Source organism: Oryx dammah, unplaced genomic scaffold (assembly GCF_014754425.2).
Source record: "Oryx dammah isolate SB20612 unplaced genomic scaffold, SCBI_Odam_1.1 HiC_scaffold_2, whole genome shotgun sequence".
Lineage (NCBI taxonomy): Eukaryota > Metazoa > Chordata > Mammalia > Artiodactyla > Bovidae > Oryx > Oryx dammah.
Window position 1 is genome coordinate 283,997 of NW_024070186.1, and position 21,315 is coordinate 305,311.

General features: G+C 41.3%; 1 protein-coding gene across 3 annotated transcripts in view; it reads right to left on the reverse strand.

Moving 5' to 3' along the window:
* RAB5A (RAB5A, member RAS oncogene family) overlaps positions 1-21,315 on the reverse strand; it is a 33,401-nt gene that overhangs the window by 7,008 nt on the left and 5,078 nt on the right. For all 3 annotated transcript variants that reach the window (XM_040263386.1, XM_040263377.1, XM_040263392.1), the window contains exon 3: positions 242-393. In XM_040263386.1, coding sequence (XP_040119320.1) covers positions 242-393 — 152 coding nt within the window. The remainder of the gene's footprint in view (positions 1-241; positions 394-21,315) is intronic.

Here is a 21,315-nt window from a genome sequence, read left to right on the forward strand (position 1 = left end):
TTAAAGACTGTCCAATGTGACTCTTGGAAAGAAATTCTTAGGACTATTGTATTATTTGAAATACTTTCATGTTTTTAAAAATCAGCTTTTCTATTTCATAAAAGCTATTTCTATTTCTGCTTTGGGAGAAATGTCATACTTGGCTAACAAAGATTTAAAAAAATCTCTTCTGTAACCGAAGTTCTGAATACTAGAAACGGATGTTCAAACAGGTTCCAGTGCAGAAAGCGCCTTTACTCACCTCGTTTGTGATGTCGTACACGACTATGGCGGCCTGGGCTCCTCTGTAATACATGGGCGCCAGGCTGTGGTACCGTTCTTGGCCAGCCGTGTCCCATATTTCAAACTTTACCGTCGTGTCATCCAGACACACTGTTTGAGTTAGAAAAGCAGCTGAAAGAAGAAAATGTCTGCAGTAAGTTTATCATTTTTCTCCAATTATTTTAAAGTTATAGAAAACACCTGGAAACCTTATTTACTGCATACTCACAGTTAATAGTGACTTTAAATACCTGCAAGATCTATGCTTCAAAGCTAGATTAATAAATGCTTGCATAAAAAACCTTTGTAATAAAATCACAGATTGAAAGTGCCTCTTACATTCTTAAAAAGTATAATATCAAATAACTTTAATACAGCTTGTAAGCTGTTTTTACAAACTGTGAATTTAAAAGCTTTAAATTGTAAAATGCTGTAAGAAACACATGTTGATACTGTTGACCAGTGGGGGTGGTGGATGAGCAGGCCTGTAACTCCCATCTACACTGAGAGCGGCACCCAGCCTCCTCCGCTCCCCCGGGGCTACTGGGGCGCCCTGGGAGTTCAGGGCCGGCTCATCACCACTGAACCAGTGTATTTCTTGTATTATTCCATCAAAGCATTATGAGACTTTAATTTCTGTCATCGTTATTACCTCAACCTAGACTTAGTTTATTAACAGAGATTCATATCAACTCCTGGCTTTCATCCTTTGCTTTATGGATTTTTTTGATTTGAACTTTTTCATCTGTTCTTTTCTCAGATTTTAATAAAGTAACATTTTATAATGATATTTCTGCTCTTAAAAAGATGGCTGACATATCTCACAAATAATTACTGTATTACGTATTTTCTCACTTGTTTTCTGAGAATAATATAAAGTAAAATGTCTTTTATAAACAAGATTCTTCTGGCTCTAGAAATAAGCATCAGGAAAGACCACATGTATATTTATGAAAAATAAGAAACTGATTTGTAAGAGGTAAGTTATATACAACTGAACTGTATTTTAAGGTATGGCTAACCCTAACCCTAACCTTTCAGGAGTAGTTAGCCGCACGAGAGGTCAACAAGAGCATGGGGGCCACACAGTAGCACCCCCAGGCCCCTCCTTCGCAACCTCGGTAACCACGCCCTGCTGCTCCATCGCCCACACCAGTCGGTGTGCTTCTTCCTTCTTCCTTTAGCTCAAGGTGTGTTCCAGTCCTTCTCTGAAACTGGCACAGACTTAAGTTATAAAGTTTTCAAATACTCTGTCCTCCCATGTAAGAGAATTATTATTCATTCCTGTAAATTATAGCAGTTTATTTAGTGATGTCAATCTTAAAGAGATTTACTAGTTAATATCACTATGCTGGATAAGTCACGTTTAATTTGATTGACATCGCTTATATGAAACCCAACACATTTTTCATGCTATTTTTATTAGGTCAACTGACTGCTGTGATGGCTTTAGTATCAACAACTATAATCTTCTCAATTTTGCAACCATCGTAATAGAAATGTCTATTTTCAGCTAAATTCTATTAATAGTTCTGTGAATTCTCACAAGTGGCTAGTCATATTTAAAATATATGCCAATGAGAACTTCTTTTACCATACAAAATCAGCAATAATATTAAAAAAAATTCCATATCTGGTATGTACAATAAAGGATACCAAAAAAAGTACTATGCCACTTTTTCACAGAGATGAAAAGTTCTCATGCGGAATCAGTATTTTTAAACACTTAAAAAAATTAAGTACTCTTTTTTAAATGAGAGGGGAAAAAAGGTAAGGAATGGATCACAAAATACAATCCCTTTCTCAAGTATAGTTTGATGTGACTTGAAAAAACTGGGTTATAATTTGCATTCAGACTTTTGTTTTCTCTGTTCCATAACCACAAAGTACAGTGATAACAAACAGATTCATTTACACTTTCATAATCAACCCTAGGCTCAGGTAAAGAATTATTAATTATGCTGCCTTAAAGGAAATATAATTTGATTCTCCAACCAGTTAAAGATACCACAAAAGGCTACCAATCTCTTTTTATAAATGCATGTACAAAATGACAAAACACAGGAAAAAGAAATTTCAGCCAATACATTAAAAGAGTAACAACCCCATGACCAAGTAGTTTCTTTCAGAAATACAAAGCTATTACACCAGCAGGCTAAAAAAGAAAAATCATATATTCTTTAAGTAAACTATAAAAGGGGATGAGTCAATATTCCTAATATATACACAGAATTCTTCCGTGAAACAAATCAAGTGTCAGTTTCACCCTTAAGCCAGAAACCAGCAGTTTACACAAAGCTCTTAGGCAATCTCTCTGAATCTAGAAGCCAGATATGAAAGTCAAGATCACAATTACATAATATCACTTCAGATATTCTTAAATACTGTAATATTTAATATTAATTAATATTTATTAATCATGATTAAATATCTTAATAAATAAGTAACAAATTATTAGAAAGAGACATTATTTGGAAGAAGGAAGAAGACTGAAATGAAAATCCAAAGACACCAGCTAAAACAAAGCAGACAGTAAGTTCTTTCAATTGGCTGGAAAAGACCCAGGTAACTGCCTTACAATACACAAGCAGAGACCAGGTTTTCAGTGGAATGCTGGAAGAAGACTTGGTCCCTATCAAATTAGCAAATAACAAGGACAATCAGCTTGCTCCTCGACTCTCTAGGAAGCCTTCCTCATCACAGCCTTCCAGCAGGTCCCGTCTTTGCACTTGCAGAGCTCCCTGTGCGAGGAAATGTTTCACAGTTTCTATAATTACTGGTGCACAGGATCTTTTTTTCTCCTAGACTGAGAGTTCCTAAGGCGCTTCAGTCATGTCCGACTCTGTGCAACCCCATAGATGGCAGCCCACCAGGCTCCCCCGTCCCTGGGATTCTCCAGGCAAGAACACTGGAGTGGGTTGCCATTTTCTTCTCCAGAAACAATCTATTCTTGTCCATATCCAGTATCTAATATAAATCTCAGCTCATATAAATATTCAAAAAGCTTGCTGAAGTTTGTAACAGATACGTACAATTATTCTGGACTATTTTGATTAATTACAGTTTCCAAATAGGAAAAAACAGGTATTTCAAAAGGCCTCTCTCAAGTTATTATGTAACTAACACAACCTCAAACTACCAACAAGACCTTTCTAACTTAGTAACACCACACTGTTAACACTGTATGTTAGTAAGAGCATGATTTGGGGGGAGGAGAGAAAGGCCAATATCAGAGGCCAGTGGACCGATGTGAGTACAGTCACAAGTGAGAACCACTTAACAGTGCTGTAGTGCCACGAGAGCAGAGACGCGGGACTAAAATAGCCCAGGGTTAGAAACATTATACTGCACGGCCATCAAGATGTCCCCAAATCCTCAAGTTTTCAAGGACTAATGAAGGATTTAACTTCTCCCGTGAGTCAGTCAAGTATAGATGATATCTTCAAATCCTCAGTGCTTCGAAAAGGACATTACTAGTCATGTATCAAGTTGTAAACATAAACTGTAGCACTCAAAACAGAAACTACTACAGCAATACTGCAGCAGCATTAACCAACCACCAACTCACCTGAATCTGCAAAACCATGTTAATTTATCCAAAACCTCTACTTTCTCGCCAAGAACCATCACTTTCTTAGGCCCCTTCAATTTCCTCTTCACTTCCATCACCAGCAATGGCTGTTGGTTTTCTTTTCAGGCCCATGTCACAAAGAAACAGCTTTTATCACTTCGAGAGTTACTGTGTTCGCGGACGACGGGTGGAGGAAAACAAAGCTGCGCTGAGACAGGGTGCCGGCCGGCCTAACAGGCGCCCCCTGAGCTGACGCTGTCAGTTCCTACGGCACGCTTGGCAGCAGTGAACACTGCAGTCTCCGCCACACTACAGATTACTGAGTGACAGAGCCTGGGGTCAGCAGAGAGCAGCTGAAACTGTGAATGTTAAATCTGCAAAACCCCAAAGCGTGTAATGTGAAAGACCCCGATAAGTAATAAGCAAGGAGGGGACACTGCGATACACTAGGTGAGGGAAGACCGTCCCCATCAGCAACATTAACCAAAAGTTAACAACGAATAAGAATTCAAACAAGTAAAATGAGTCCACACGAAGTAAACAGCAGGCAAAAGAGAAAAAGCACAGAACCAGTTATCACCCCAATCCTCAACTTACTATTTTACCAAATTGATAGGAAAGAATTACTTTATTAGAACTGACCCCAAATCCTTAGATCAGTTTTGATTATATAAAAATTAAGGTCTTTAGGTTTGTAATTAAAACGTGTCACACATTCAAAACACAGGGGCAAACACATCTAGAAAAATTTCTACAGTGGATGCTATGAGCTTGATTTTTAATATATAGAAACCGCATGTAAATCTTAAGAAAACATACATCAAAGATAAATATGTAACAAAATTCACAAAAGTCACATAACATAGAAAAAAATCAAGACTACTGGTAATCAACAAAATCATTCTCAGAGCAAAAAAGAGTTAAATTTTATCCCTTAACTATGCAAAACTGAAAAATGAAACTAAAGCAGAGCACAGCAAAAACTCATGCTCTGGTGGAGACACTGTGTAACTATCCTGGAAATAATTCTGCCAAGATGTGGCAGAGCCACAAACACACTCTTATTTGTTACTGTAACATCTCATGGAATCTCTAAAGATGGTATGGGAGCAAGGAGGGTAGGGAAAACACTCCTTTTAAGTTTGAAGTATTTTTGCATTTAACAGTAAGAAATAACCTAAGGTAATAAGATGGCTAGCAAACACATGAAAAGATGCGCACCATCACTCATTATCAGAGAAATGCAAATCAAGACCACAGTGAGGCACCATCTCACACCAGTCAGAATGGCTGAGATCCAAAAGTCTACAAGCAATAAATGCTGGAGAGGGTGTGGAGAAAAGGGAACCCTCTTACACTGTTGGTGGGAATCCAAACTAGTACAGCCACTATGGAGAACAGTGTGGAGATTCCGTAAAAAACTGGAAATAGAACTGCCTTATGACCCAGCAATCCCACTGCTGGGCACACACACGGAGGAAACCAGAATTGAAAGAGACGCGTGTACCCCAGTGTTCATCACAGCACTGTTTATAATAGCCAGGACGTGGAAGCAACCTAGATGTCCATCAGCAGACGAATGGATAAGAAAGCTGTGGTGCATATACACAATGGAGTATTACTCAGCCATTAAAAAGAATGCATTTGAATCAGTTCTAATGAGGTGGATGAAACTGGAGCCCATTATACAGAGTGAAGAAAGTCAGAAAGAGAAACACCAATACAGTATTTTAGCACATATATATGAATTTAGAGAGATGGTAACGATGACCCTGTATGTGAGACAGCAAAAGAGACACAGATGTGAAGCACAGGCTTTAGGGCTCTGGGTGAGGGCGAGGGCGAGGGCGGGGCGACGGCACGGGCACCTTGCTGTGTGAAAGAGGCGACAAGGCCGGGGCGATGCGCGAGACGGCACACGCAGAGCTGGTGCACGGGGGACCCAGAGGGACGGGGGGGGGGGGGGGCGGCTCAGGATGGGGGACCAGGTGCACCCGTGGCGGATTCTTGTCAATGTATGGCCAAAACCACCACAATGTTGTAAAGTGATTCTTCCAATTGAAATAAGTAAATTAATTAAAAAAAATAATGTATAAATGAAAGGCACTGATGGCTTGGTAAGTACTAAGAAGGAATTAATTTAAAATTTACAAAATGATCTCTTAACTGTCAAAAAGCAAAATTATATAAAAAAATTTTTATATATAAATACATACATACATATGTAAATGTCCTCCCTTAAATAAAACTTTCACAAAAGTGGTGGATTTGATGCCCTATTAAAACTAAAAGGCTATACTAGTTAGAGAAGGGAAGAGCTTTGTTCAGGATCTCAGATGTAGGTCAGGGACTTGGGATCATAAAATCCAAGTTTAAGGTTGTTTGGAAGTGATGTACAGGGGAAGCCCCAAAGGTTTTAGAGCCAAGTAAGTCAACGGTTGAGTCTGATGGATCTGGATCCAACTTCAGCAAGAAAGATGGCAAAAGCTGACCGACACCGAGGCAGCAAAGGCCTCTGTGGAGGCAGACGCTGGTTTGCTGAGAAGCAGGGAATCAATGGCCGCTAGTATCATAATATTAATAGAATGAATTTTATCAGACAGGTTAGCACTGACTTCAGATGATAAAACTGCACACAGACAGGAATGTATGGACGGTTTAATGCCAACAACAGAAAAAATAAAAGCTGAGGCCATTTTTATTTCCCATTAAAACTGCATGTGTATATAGATTAGACTATAGAGCACTAGATTACAGAGCAAAGATGGAGACAAAGCATTCACAGAAGAGTTACAGCTCAACAAAAGCAAGGAAGAGCTTAAGAAGGGATAAAAAATAGACTGGGACAAAGAGGAAAGCACACACAGCAATTAAACTCAGACAGCAAACACTCCAGAAGAATGCAAGGTAAAAATCTTACTATATAGATCATGTATCAGAAACATGGCAGGGGTTCCCTGGTGGCCCAGTGGTTAAGACTCCGCCTCCCAGTGCAGGGGACACGAGCTGGAACCCTGTTCAGGGAAGTGGGACTCCAGATGCTATGGGGCAACTAAGCCTGCAAAGCACAACACAGACCCAGCGCAGCCAGAAGACGGCAAGGTAAATCCACTCTATGAGATGATCTAACACTCATCACATTGAGCTCCTTCTGAAACATCTGATAAGAGCCTGCCTGATAAGAGCCTGGGGCTTCCCTGGGGGCTCAGATGTAAAGAATATGCCTGTGATGCAGGAGACCCGGGTTCGATCCCCGGGTCAGGAAGCTCCCCTGGGGAGGGCATGGCAACCACGCCAGTATTCCTGCCTGCAGAGTCCCATGGACAGGGGAGCCTGGTGGCGACAGTCCACAGGCACCAAGAGTTGGACACGACTGAGCGCCTAACACTCACTTTCAAGGGGTTGGTATCCAGAATACACATGGAACTCCTACGACTTAGCAACACACAAAAAATCCAAACTACCCAGTTAGAAAAAACGGACAAACAACTTTAATAAACATTTCTCCAGAGATATACAAATGGCCAGGGATTTCCTGGCAGTCCGGTGGTTAGAACTCAGGGCGTTCACTGCTGGGGCCCAGATTGGATCCCAGGTCAGGGAACTAAGATTCCACAAGCCATGTGGCATGGCCAAAGGCGGGGAAATACACACACATATGGCCAAGAAGCACACAAAAAGATGCCCAACATCACTGCTAGAAAAATGCAAGTCAGTACTACAAGATACCACCTCACACCATTAGAACAGCTACTATCAGAACAGCAAAAAACAAGAGTTCACAAAGCTGGAGAGAAACTGAAACCTTATGCAAAGTGGGAATGTAAAATAGTATAGAAATTCTTCAAAATATTAAACACAGAGTTACCATATGATCCAGCAATTCCACTTCCAGGGACATGCTCAAAAGATATGAAAGGTATTTGTACACCAATATTCACAGCAGTGTTATTCACAATAGGCAAAAGGTGGAAGAGACCAAAGAGTCCATCCAAGGGTGGACGAGAAAGCAAAATGTGGCCGATGGGATATCAGCTTCCCTTTAAAAATAAGGAGAGATTGACACCTTCACAAGATGGAAGAGCCCTGATCACATACTAAGTGAACTAAGCCAGTCATACATAACAGGACACCATCATATAATAATTTCTCACATGAGTGAGGTTCCCAGAGCAGTCAAATTCACAGACAGGATGGTATTTGGCAGGGATGGAGGTGGGACACAGGGCGTCACTGTCTAATGAGCAGGGCTGGACACGACGCCTGCACGACGGTGTGAATGTGCCTGATGCCAAACATACCTTTAAAACGGTTAAAATTATGAAAACTTACTATGCACATCTTAACACAACAAAAATCATTCAAGCAACATCTGAAAATAATTGCTGCCAAATGAATATAATCTTGGAGCACATGCTGATACACAGGGAAGAGTCTGCATGAAGTCATATGCAGAATGAGGTGAAACCCAACGAGCATCACTTTTTCTCTAACACTGTCTAGGAGGAAGATACACTTTTTAAAAGACTAATTCATGTAATTTTTTTCAGAAATAACAAAAGAGTAAAAAAAAAGCCAGTGTGGTTTTTTATTTCACAATCAATCACAGCTTGATGGTTGTTCTTAAAGGACACTTACTCTTCTAAGGGAATCTACTAGCAGGCCTAAGCTCGTCGACGTCCAGCTGAACAGGATCACATCAGGACATCTAACAGTGCACTAATGCACATTGTTTTAAAGCTAGTCGCAGGAGTTTGAACTTAGTTAGTATTAAGCTAGTGCACCAAGCCTGGTCACCCAAGATAAAACCAGTGTTTGAACCCTCAAGGCTGACAGACGGAGGTCATGACACCAAGGGGACTCACCAGACTGGGTGTATAGAACAGTGATGTAGCAAATACTAAGCCGGGGAGCAGAACAGAGGCACAGAACCCAGAGAGGAACCGGGAAGAAACGGGAGAGATGCGAGAGGAGTGGGGAGAGGGGGAGGCTGTCACAAGCTCGTGACCAGTGTCAGACAAACGCTCTCCAACAAACAGCGAAAGAAAAGGTAATAAAGCTAACAGCTTGAAGGGATACACGTCTATGAAAGACATACGGGGAAGAAATGGAAGAGATGTGAGAGAAGGGAGGGGAGGGGGAGGCTGTTACAAGCTCGTAACCAGTGTCAGACAAATGCTCCCCAACAAACAGCGAAAGAAAAAGGTAATAAAGCTAACTTAGCTTGAAGGGATATACGTCTGTGAAAGACATTTTATTTTTTTTACTTTTTGGCCGCATCGCATGGCTGCGGGGTCTCAGTTCCCCAACCAGGGATGGAACCCACACTTCTTGCAGTGGGAGTGTGGAGTCTTAACTGTTGGACAGCCAGGCAAGTCCCTATGAAGGACAGTTTATTTATGGACAACAGATACGTTGCTGAATAGTTCAAACAGTACTTTAAAAAAATCCCTGCAGGGACTTCCATGGCAATCCAGTCCTTAAGACTACATGTCCGCAATGCAGGGGGCACAGGTTCAATCCCCGGTCGGGGAACTGAGATCCCACACGCTGCATAAAGCGGCCTGGTTCTGCACCTCGGGAACTCAGAGTTCAAAGGAGAAACTACAAAAGCTGAAAAATCAATAATTGTTCTTTGATCTGAAAAAGTGAGGTTACAAGGCAATCTACCATCCCCAAACTGGAGAAACAAGACAGGTTGGTACAGAAAAGCACGGCATCTGAGCAAAGTTACCCGAGGAGACCCGCGCCGCTGCAGGACTACCTGGTGAAACTGCTGGAGGCCAGTTACAGGCCAGTCTGAGTCACAGCTCTGGCAGGACATCCCCTGGCGGCCCAGCGGCTGGCAACACACTGCTGAGGCTCGGCACACGGGTTCGGTCCCTGGTCTGGGAAGATCCCATGTGCCACGGAGCAACGAAGCCGTGTGTCTGGGGCCCGCGCTCTGCAACAAGAGGTGCCACCGCCGTCAGAAGCCCAGCACCGCAGCGAGGAGCCCAGCACCGCCGTGAGGGGCAGCTCCCAGTCACCGACCCTGGAAAAAGCCCGCAAGAAGCAAGAGACCCAGAGCAACCATCAACAGACAAACTCCAGGAGAAGCCGGCAGGAAGGGAGGCACCGCACTCCTGTGGGTTTGACAACCAGGAACTAGATTAGGCTCTCACAGCAAACATCAGAGAGAAATCCTCTCCTGCTTCTGGCAAGGTGAAGGGAAAGGAGCCATTCTGAAATAAACGAGATAATCATGTTCTTAACAAAGCCACATAAGAAACTAACTGATCTGAGCATAACCTGTTGGGAGTATTATCAGACTCTTAAGGGACCGGGAGAAGGAAATGGCAACCCACTGCAGTATCCTTGCCTGGAAAATTCCATGGACGAATGAGCCTGGCAGGGTACAGTCCATGGGGTCGCAAAGAGTCTGACACAACTGAGCAATTTCACTTTAATGGACCTGGAGAAAGAAATATCCAACTTAAGCCAGTTTTATCCTTCCACAAGGGAGAAAGGAAATCTCTAATTCCAGCCCATTCTAGCCAGCCTGTCTTGTCTAAGGCAGGGGAGAAAAAAAATGATGACCGTTTGCTCAACAACTCTACCATGCTACTTAAAGTGTACTTTCAGCTGTTGCTTTTAGTTACTGTATCATCTCCAGACAGCAAGAAAAATTATAAGGCATACTAAAAGGCAAAAAAACAGTTTGAAGAGACAGAAAAAGTATCAGCAGCAGAAATGTTGGAATCAAAAGACTGGGAATTGGAAACGACTAGGGTTAATGACCTAAGAACCCTAATGTGAAGACAGAATGCTGAGGACAGGCAGGCAGTGTCGGCAGAGAGATGGGAGATATGAAGGACCCTCAAAAGCGCCAAGATCAGAAATACTGTAACAGAAATAAAGGATGCCTCTGATGGACTTCTCGGATGACTGGACACAGCTGAGCCAAGAACCTCAGACCTTGAGGTCTATCAACAGAACCCTCCGAAGCTGAAATAGAAAGAGAAATAAGACTGGAAAACATAGGACAAAATAGCCACGAACTTTGGGACAACTACAAAAGGTGTAGTAGATTCACAGTGGGAATATTGCAAGAAGAAAGGAACAGAATGTGTGAGGCAAAAAAGACAGAATTTCCCCCAAATAATGTCAAACACCAAACTGCATATCCAGGGAGCTCAGAGAACACTAACAAAGGTAAATGCTGAAAATTCCACACCCAGACATATCCTTTTCAAATGGCAGAAAATCAAAGGTAACGTGCAGGACCGTGCCCAGGCTATTCTGCAAAGGAGGCTCCTCCCCCCTTCTCTTTAGTGATATTCCTACTCCATCTGGTTCAAGAATCTAGCACTTGATAGTTCCCAGGCCTGAAAGGAATCCTCCAGACTTTTAAAACATTACTGGCCTTGAAAGTGACCTTTAATGCTTAGCAATAATCCTACCTAAATGAGTTTAAAATAAAAGTGCTAGAATTTGAGAATTTTATAATAGAAGACTAGAAAAGGGCAAGCTGAAGAAAGCAAGAAGAGACAGACAAGACTAAGCTCCAGAGTAAGAGCTCAGGACTTGTCAGTTCAGTTCAGTCGCTCAGTCGTGTCCGACTCTTTGCGACCTCATGAATCGCAGCACGCCAGGCCTCCCTGTCCATCACCATCTATAGACCCAGATAAAATCATCTACACTAAGCAAGGCCCATGGAGGTTGAGACTATCTATCTCTAAGGGAAGAAAAAAGTGATGAAGACAAATTCCTTTGATACCATAATCATTAAATAAAATTACTTTGATTCAGTAACCACATCTAGACATTGATCTTACAGAAATAAGTCCAGAGGGGAAAAATTTCCAAGAATATATTCGATATTAGATGATTACCCAAAACAGCAAACAAAATGTAAACACTAAATGTCTAACAATAATGGTATGGTTAAAAAATAGATTACCAGTTACTAAAATAAATATGAATACAGAAGTATTATTACTAATAAAGGGAACAGAATACAACAGTATGATTACTACAAGTGATTCTATATGAAAACACCATGAAGTCACACTTTACAGAAAATGGAAACATAATGGGCTCTAAAATATGAAAAGATGCTCGACCTCATCCCTATTATGGGGAAGTGCACACTAAAAAATGCAGACCAATGCATGTAAGAACGGCCAAGATCTACAAGCGTGACACCACCTAGAGTTAGTGAAACAGGGCGACAGGCATTCTGTGCACCGCAGGGGAGGGCAGTGGGGAACAATGTATCAGAATCACAAAAGTATGTAACTTTTGACACAGCAATCAACTTCAAGAAGTTTGTTACAAAAATACTTGGAATACATAAGAAACAACTATGATATTATTCACTGCAACACTGTTAATACCCCAAAGTATAAAACTACTGTGCAAATCTGAAACTAGAACTGATAAACAATATTGACAGGATCCATTCCATGGAATGCTGACACAGCCAAGAAAAATGAGGACACTCTTCCTAAGACGATGTGAACAATCAGTATATCTTCCCAGATGGCCACAAGATTTCACCCATATTCCTGTTGAAACACAACACTGGCTTTCTTCCCTCAGATCTGTACAGGCCTGTGATTTGAGCATCACTGATGCGGTCTCCGAACTCCTGGGGGTAGGTCATAAAAAGCCACCCAGCCTCTGCCTGGTATCTTGGGGACATTCATGCAACCAAGCGACATGCTGTTGAGGAACCCAAACCAGGAGGCAGGCCATAGGCAGGTATTCTGGCCGACAGCCCCAGCTGAGCTCCCAGACATGCTGAGGTGATGCAAGCCCCAGGAATGAGCCCCCCGCCCCCCGCCATGACATCACAAAATCACCTAAGCCCACTCAACCCCCAGAATCAAGAGACGATAATTGTTTTAAATGACTAAGCTTTGGAGTCATTTGTTTCTGAACAATAGATAACTGGGACAGTAATAAAGAGAAAAATAAAAAGCATATTGCAGAGAGTCTTGTATGTTTTACATTGCATAACGTGGAGAAAACATATAGATGTGAATGTAACAGTAACTTTTCAAGGATAGAGTAACACGGGGCTGCCCTGTGTGTGGTCGCTCAGGCTCTCTGACTCTCTGACCCTCTGGACTGTGGTCCACCAGGCTACCGTGTCCATGAGATGCTCCAGGCAGGGATACTGGAGCAGTCTGCCATTTTACTCCTCGAGGGGGTCTTCCCGAACCAAGGATCAAACCCACTTCTCCTGTGTCTCCTGCGCTGCAGGCGGGTTCTTCACCCGCTGAGCAAACAGGGAATCTCTGGAAAAAAAGAACTGAGTAGGCAGAAGATGGGAAGGAAACCATCTGAATTTTGAGTCACAAGAACAAATTAATAAATACAATGTGGCACAAGTGGACGGCATCAAGACGAACCCCGCGGCACTAACTCTGGCACAGGAGCGATTCAAATGCTTATTTAAGACACTCACATCATTTCCCTCATAAACCGATACCTAAGGGCGGTCTGTATCTGTCAAGTACCACACATTTAATTATAACAGAGTGCTTACATTACCTCAGGTATATCCTGACCCTAAACTTCATGAATTCCACAATACAGACTGCACGGAAGAAAAAGAAAGACCTGTCTTTAATCCCAACTGTCACTCAGTTGCAAACCCTCCGCCGCATCACTTTTGTCGCCTTAGTTTCCTCAGAGCCACAGTAAGGTCCAGACGGCACTGTGGGAACGCCCATCCTATGAGCGCGCCATATAACACGCAACCGACTTTAAAATCACCTTACAAGCGATCCTAAGATCATCCTGTATCTCACAGAAGTCACACTTTCCTAAAATTTACAAATTACTTATGAATACAATAGATTAAAAAGTTAGGATTCTCTAGGTTCTAACATAACTTAAAAGTATTTTTTAAACTTTCTCGGCCGGACCACACGGGACATGGGATCTCAGTTCCCTGACTAGGGACTGAACCTGTGACCCTACAGTCGAGGCATGAAATCTTAACCACTGAACCGCCAGGAAGTCCCTGAATAGCTATTTTATTTGACTGAGAAATGCTGACGCTGCCTGATAATTACAGAGTGACTGTAGTCCCGTATCATCACACAACTCTCTTCTTTTTGAATCCAAAGAGTGCCTGCTAGTAACACCTTCAACTCTGCAAACAGGATAAAGAACCATGAATGACTGATTCCTCACTCTGTTGTTACGGTTCCTCATCTATATTACCAAAAAAAAAAAAAAAAGGTAAACACTTACCTCAAATATTGTTTTGCAACACTTGTAAAACACTAAGGATTATTTCTTATTTTCAAAATCCAGTATGTGACTTCATTCTCATCCTGAGAAATTTAGTAACTTGGTAGCCAGAGTTCATGTTTCAATCAAAACAGCCAATGCAAATTCCAAAAGCCCCTGAAATGACCCCTGCTCTCTTCCCACTCTAATACACCCCAATTTGCACTAAGGGGCCTGTTAACACAAGGGTCTTGTGATGAGTCCACATGAGGCTGTTCTGAGGTGAGCGGGTCCAGCATCGTAAGGAAGAGAGCGTAACGGAGCACCGGGCGACTACAGTGAAGACCCCAAAGGGGGAAGGGTTAACTGCGCCTTCTAGTGTTTAGCACAGGACTAGGACTTGGTAAGCTTGTTGAATAAATGAATTTTTGAGAAGCCTGACAATCTTATTTCCCTGTATGTAACAGAATAAAAGCAATAAAACCGTGAATCCACAGAGGTGGTTCACCATCAGTTCAGTTCAGTTCAGTTGCTCAGTCGTGTCCGACTCTTCGTGACCCCATGAATCGCAGCACGCCAGGCCTCCCTGTCCATCACCATCTCCCGGAGTTCACTCAGACTCACGTCCATCAAGTCAGTGATGCCATCCAGCCATCTCATCCTGGGTCGTCCCCTTCTCCTCCTGCCCCCAATCCCTCCCAGCATCAGAGTCTTTTCCAAAGAGTCAACTCTTCGCATGAAGTGGCCAAAGTACTGGAGCTTCAGCTTTAGCATCATTTCTTCCAAAGAAATCCCAGGGCTGGTCTCCTTCAGAATGGACTGGTTGGATCTCCTTGCAGTCCAAGGGACTCTCAAGAGTCTTCTCCAACACCACAGTTCAAAAGCATCAATTCTTCGGCGCTCAGCCTTCTTCACAGTCCAACTCTCACATCCATACATGACCACAGGAAAAACCATAGCCTTGTCTAGTTAGAGCTAATTGGCGAAATCATTCTGCCAAACAGCTCTGAACATTTCAGCAGCACCAAAGGGGATTAATGAATGAAGTGAGACAGGGCAAAAACAGATATTCATGATCGCAAAACGTGAAACAGAGTTTAAGAGGAAGAAAAAGTTTACCTGTATTGCTTGCTTCATTTGATGTGGAGAAAGCACACTCCCTAAAAAAAGACTCTGCTCTAGAAGACTCCTTATCTAGCTCAATTCTCATTTTATAGTGTGTAAACAGCACTGTTCTAAAACAATGCCAGGACTGAAGCTAAGCTTATTGGTTCCTAATTCACAGCAATGTTTAAGTAGCCACATACGGTAACATCTAAAACCAGGACACTGGAGAATAACTGAAGTTACGACTATTAAAATATTTTTGGTCAGAACTGGTACAAACATATAAAATATCAAATCTTTACTAACTTCTTCAAGTAATACAACCCATCTCAAATGCTGAATATGTACTTTTCATAAGGAAACATTATTACACATAAAGATAATATTCTTCCACTTGAAGCCAAAAGATTAACTTCAAAAAATTTCAACTCTCACTGTAACAGAAAGAGTAATGTATATTTCAAAAATCATTTTTCTCATGAACTGAAAACGACACACTGGTGGTTTGTTCCCAGGTCTTCTATCCCTTCTCAAATGCAGTTGTAACTGAACACAGTATGCAGATGCCTTTGCCTGGATAACCAGGAATGACGTGGTCTCTCAAAAAGGGCCACATCCTGAAGTGGGGAGTCAGGTGGGTCTCAGGAAGCTTTACTATGAACGAAGCTAGTGGAGCTGACAGAATTTTAGTAGAGCAGTTTTAAGTCCTAAAAGATGATGCTGGTAAAGTGCTGCACTCAATATGTCAGCTAATTTGGAAAACTCAACCGGGGCCACAGGACTGGAAAAGGTCAGTTTTCATTCCAATCCCAAAGAAAGGCAATGCAAAGAATGTTCAAACTACTGCACAATGGCACTCATCTTACACACTAGCAAAGTAATGCTCAAAATTCTCCAAGCTAGGCTTCAACAGTACATGAACTGAGAACTTCCAGATGTGAAAGCTGGATTTAGAAAAGGCAGAGGAACCAGAGATCAAATTGCCAATGTCCACTGGATCATAGAAAAAGCAAGAGAATTCCAGAAAAACATCTAATTCTGCTTCAATGACTACGCTAAATTTAGCCTCTGAATGTGCGGATCACAACAAACTGGAACATTCTTAAAGAGATGAGAATACCAGACCACCTTACCTGCCTCCTGAGAAACCTTTATGCAGGTCAAGAAGCAACAGTTAGAACTGGATATGGAACAGCAGACTGGTTCCAAATAGGAAAAGGAGGACATCAAGGCTGTGTATTGTCACCCTGCTTATTTAACTTATATGCAGAGTACATCATGAGAAATGCTGGGCTGGAGGAAGCACAAGCTGGAATCAAGACTGCTGGGAGAAATATCAGTAACCTCAGATATGCAGATGATACCACACTTATGGAAGAAACCAAAGAAGAACTAAAGAGCCTCTTGATAAGGGTGAAAGAGGAGAGTGAAAAGGCTGGCTAAAAACTCAACATTCAGAAAACTAAGATCATGGCATGGCATCTTGTCCCATCACTTCATGGCAAATAAATAGGTAAAAAGTGGAAACTGTAACAGATTTTATTTTCTTGTGGAAAAATCACTGTGGACAGTGATTGCAGCCAGAAAATTAAAAGATATTTGCTCCTTGGAAGAAAAGTTATAACAAACCTAGACAGCGTACTAAAAAGCAGACATCATTTTGCTGACAGGTCCGTCTGGTCAAGGCTATGGTTTTCCCAGTCATCATGTATGGATGTGAGAGTTGGACTATAAAGAAAGCTGAGTGCTGAAGAATTGATGCTTTTGAACTGTGGTGCTGGAGAAGACTCTTGAGAGTCCCTTGGACTCCAGGGAGATCAAACCAGTCAATCTTAAAGGAAATCAACCCTGAATATTCACTGGAAGGAATGATGCTGAAGCCCCAATACTCTGGCCACCTGATGTGGAGAGAAAGAGCCTGATGCTGGGAAAGACTGAGGGCAGGAGAAGGGGACGACAGAGGATGAGAGGGTTGGCTGGTGTCACCGACTCCATGACATGAGTGTGAGCAAACTCGGGGAGACTGTGAAGGACAGGGAAGCCTGGCGTGCTGCCGTCCGTGGGGTCAGACATGACTTGGCGACTGAACATAATACAGATGCGAAAAGATAAAGAAGGAAACCAATGTACAGATTACGATTACACAAGCAAGTCCTGCTGAAGGCTCACAAGTGAAGGGCAATAGTGGAAAGCTTACTACAGGAAAAACATGAGTTATTCTGAGTCACATTTTCTAGCTGCCTTTTATTTCTCAGTCTAAGAAGCAATTTTAGTATCTACATACATGTAGTATTCTATTTAACTGTGTAACTTCCCCTCTAAGAAAATGTCCATAAATAACTTAGTTGACATGGGGAGCAGGAGCAAATGCTGGGGTAGTCAAGCAAGAATTTACCGTATAGAATTTAAAGAAACACAGTTGTATTAATAAATGCTATCTACTTGAAGTCCATTTTCAGGAAGGCTCAAATTTAGGAAGCAGTTGCTCATAAAGGTTTTTTACATCTTATTTGCTCTTAAAATCTTTAATAAGAAATTTCCAAGAGAAGAAAATCTGGACATAAAATTCGTTAACACTGTCAAATCCTAAAATGCTATGCACTTAGCAGAGCAGTCCCAATTCTAAACTAAAGCCACGTCATGACGATTCCAGAACAATCGCGACAGTAGTGAGAGTGACTCAGCAAAAAAGGAATGGTGGTGACAATACAGGTCACAGCTAACATTTCATAAGCATGTTACCCTGCGCTAGGCCTTGTGCCAAGAAATGTATATGTACCTTCATTTAATAAAAAAAAAAAAAAACCTGTCAAATTTAGGTACTATTATTTTCATTCCATATTAAGAGTAAATAAAGCTGGGTATGACTTGTGTAAGATGATGTAGCTGGTATGTGCTGGAGCTAGAATTTTAAATCAAACAATGTAGATACAGTCTGTCCCCAGGCCACACCCCTTTCTTAACCACAATGCTTCACTCTTAAAGTCCAGGCCATAAACTGGTAAGGTAAGGTAAAACCAAGTACAGTATCTTTGAAACTAACTTTGTTTTTCTTAATTTTTAATAATAACTTTTGCCCCATTAGATGTTTTGAATCTGAAAAGAAAAACAAGTCCTGGTTAGCCTGGTAGAGGAAACTGGACAGATGTTAAAGTATAAACTTTGTCCTTCTGGTAAAAACAAAAGTCCTGAACTAATTATGTAAACATTCTCTTTAGGGTTAGTAACTGCTCCAAACAGCTTTAAACAGAGGGCACTTATTTCGTCTGTTTTGTGAATAACCAGTCCTTGACTACCAACGGCAACAAAGGGGAGCAGCCTCAGTACAGACTACTGAAGACGCTGGTTATTTAACTCCTTTAAGTAAAGACAAGGCAGAGTATCCTTGATGGAACAGAGAAGGACTATGGTTTTTGAAAGAGGCCTAGCAGATTAATGTAACCAGCATACAACACCTGTAATCCTCAAACTGGAGTAGCTGACGAACAGCATGTTTTTTTTTTTTTAATCCTACAAAAATCACAGTTAAAAATAAAAAAAGCAATTATTCCATTTACTGACTGTGATATCAAACATTTCTCTCTCAAAGAGTCGAAAGACTGCATCCTTTTTCATTGTACATTATAAACTTGCTCCGATTTACCCTGAGGATCCACTTGCTTATAGATAGCATGCGAAAGTCTTTTTAAAAACAAGTATACTTTTGACACAAGGAATTCCCTAGAAATCTTTGAAGTCTTTAGGTGTTCAAGTTGTTAAGTGGAGGATGGCCAGCCCTATCACCCAACAAGTATTTACTGAAGAGCTTCTGACCCTCCAGATGAGATAACAAGAAGGGAGGCAACCACCTGAGCCTGAAGCTCCCCGAAAACCTTATGGGCTAGTCTCAGACAAACAGCAGGAACACAAACGTCACGCAGCCTTTAACTCCTGCCCTAAGCTAGAACTCCCCAAAGCACTACATACACCCAGCACCTAACTACCCATCTCATTACGAGATCTACAGAGTCAACGGGCAGGGGCGGGCGACATAGAGAGACAACATGGATTCTCGTTTTCTTAAATCAAGCCATCATGTTTAAGAACCACCACAAAAACTGACAACATCTTAATGTTCTTGACCACTCTAAGCTTCCAGAATACACAAATGCAAGAGTGCAATATATCATTTCCACCTTACAATGCAACCAGAGATGGAAAGTTTAAGTGAGCTCTTAAATGTTACTCAACATAAACAGTTAAAACTACAATAAAGAATAGATGAAACATAAAACATCTGGGCAGGTTCATTTTTAGATAACTCCTCCCACACCTCAGCCAAACAAAAATACACATTACCTACAAGTTATAGATCTTGAACAACTCAAACCTTGAAATCCTTAGATGCTTACAATCTACTCTAGTCCTTAAGAGTGAAGAGCTGTTTAGCAAAGAGCATACAACAGTGCTCACTCTGTAAACAAGTTAATACATCTTATGCCTTCAACAGATGTTAATTATCTTTCAAAAACAAAAAACCAGGACTAAAACGTGGTCAACACACTGAAAACCTATTCAAAAACCATTAAGACAGAAACTTGGATGTAAATTCCTTCTAAAGGTGGTTAAAAATGCCAGACTCAATCTCTACAAGTACAAAGTATTAGAAGTTTTACATGTTAGAATGAAAACTTTTTGACAATTTCATTAATGAAATGTAAACAATCTAATTGGTATTAAATGGAAACAGAGATTATATACACACACTCATACACACATATCAGAGGATATGTATATTTATGATGTATTGACATGGGGTTAAACTTTTCTTTTAAATGTCCTTCTTGAGATGTCGTTAGGAAAAAGTACTCTTAGAAGGTTATTGGGAGTATCCGTAACAAAAACAAAAATTCTCCTCTTGGCCTACATTTCCCAGGAATTAAGTTCTCTACTACAGTATTTCACTGCTTTTGTTATTTTAATATGTACTGTGAAGGCAGGGAGGGTAAGAATATAGCAAGTCCCAACCTTATTCTGGCCTAGGTGTTTAGCCTACAACGCACGTGTATTTTGGGAAATGCTGCAAGCAACAATCACTCGCCAAAACGTAGTTATAATAATTAACCTTCTGCACCAGGTTAAGGTGGGTGGGCACAGTCTCCAAAGTCTTTAAAATTTTTCCTACCATATGGGCTAGGCGTCCCTGGTGGCTCAGTTGGTAAAGATTCTGCCTGCAATTCAGGAGACCTTGGGTTCAATGCCTGGGTTGGCAAGACTCCCTGAAGAAAGGAATGGCCACCCACTCTTTATTCTTGCCTGGAGAATTCCACTGATAGAGGAGCCTGGTGGGCTACAGTCCATGGGAACACAAAGAGCCAAACACAACTGAGTGACTCATATACTATGTGGACTAGTTTCCTTTGGTCCTGGAGGAGGCTAAAGCTTGAGAAGTAATATTTCATTACTAAACCACATATACACAGATATATTAACAAGGGAACAACAAAGCATGTGTGATATATTGTTCATCACAATTTTTAAAGATACCAAGATTTCTAAATCAAAATAAAAAACTCATGTAAAGGGCTGTATTTCTGAAGCTCATTCATTATAAACAAACAAAGTATTAACAACAAGATGGGATCGCACTGTAGCATGCTCCCCAAACACTGGGGGCTGGCTGGCACCTGTTACACTGCTAGTCTGTTAAACAGGAAATGCCCGTTATCTACTGCATTTCCTACAGAAAAGTCAGGAGCTAGCCGAGTTCTGTAGTTTATGTTAAAGGGATAATCGAAAATCATAAATACAATTCTCAGCGTACTTACTTGAGATCATATACTCAATGTACAGCATAAGTTATGCTTCTGAAAGATGGACTCCAAAGAAGTTGCTATATGCCAAAGAGTATCTACCTTACATATTTCAGAAGTAAAAAAAAAGTATTTGACTTTTTAAAACATGGGGTTAAAAATATATTTGTGAACACCTGAAAAAATATGGTCCTGCTTAATCCCACACCTCTCGAAAAGCAGCGTGACTCTTACAGCTGTGTGGTTCCTCTGACATTACCTAATTCAAAAGCTCGTTTGACACATTAAGCAAAACCCAAAAGGGCTTTGCCCCACTGCTATACACAGCTGCAGATCTAAGTTCAGCGATCTCACTTC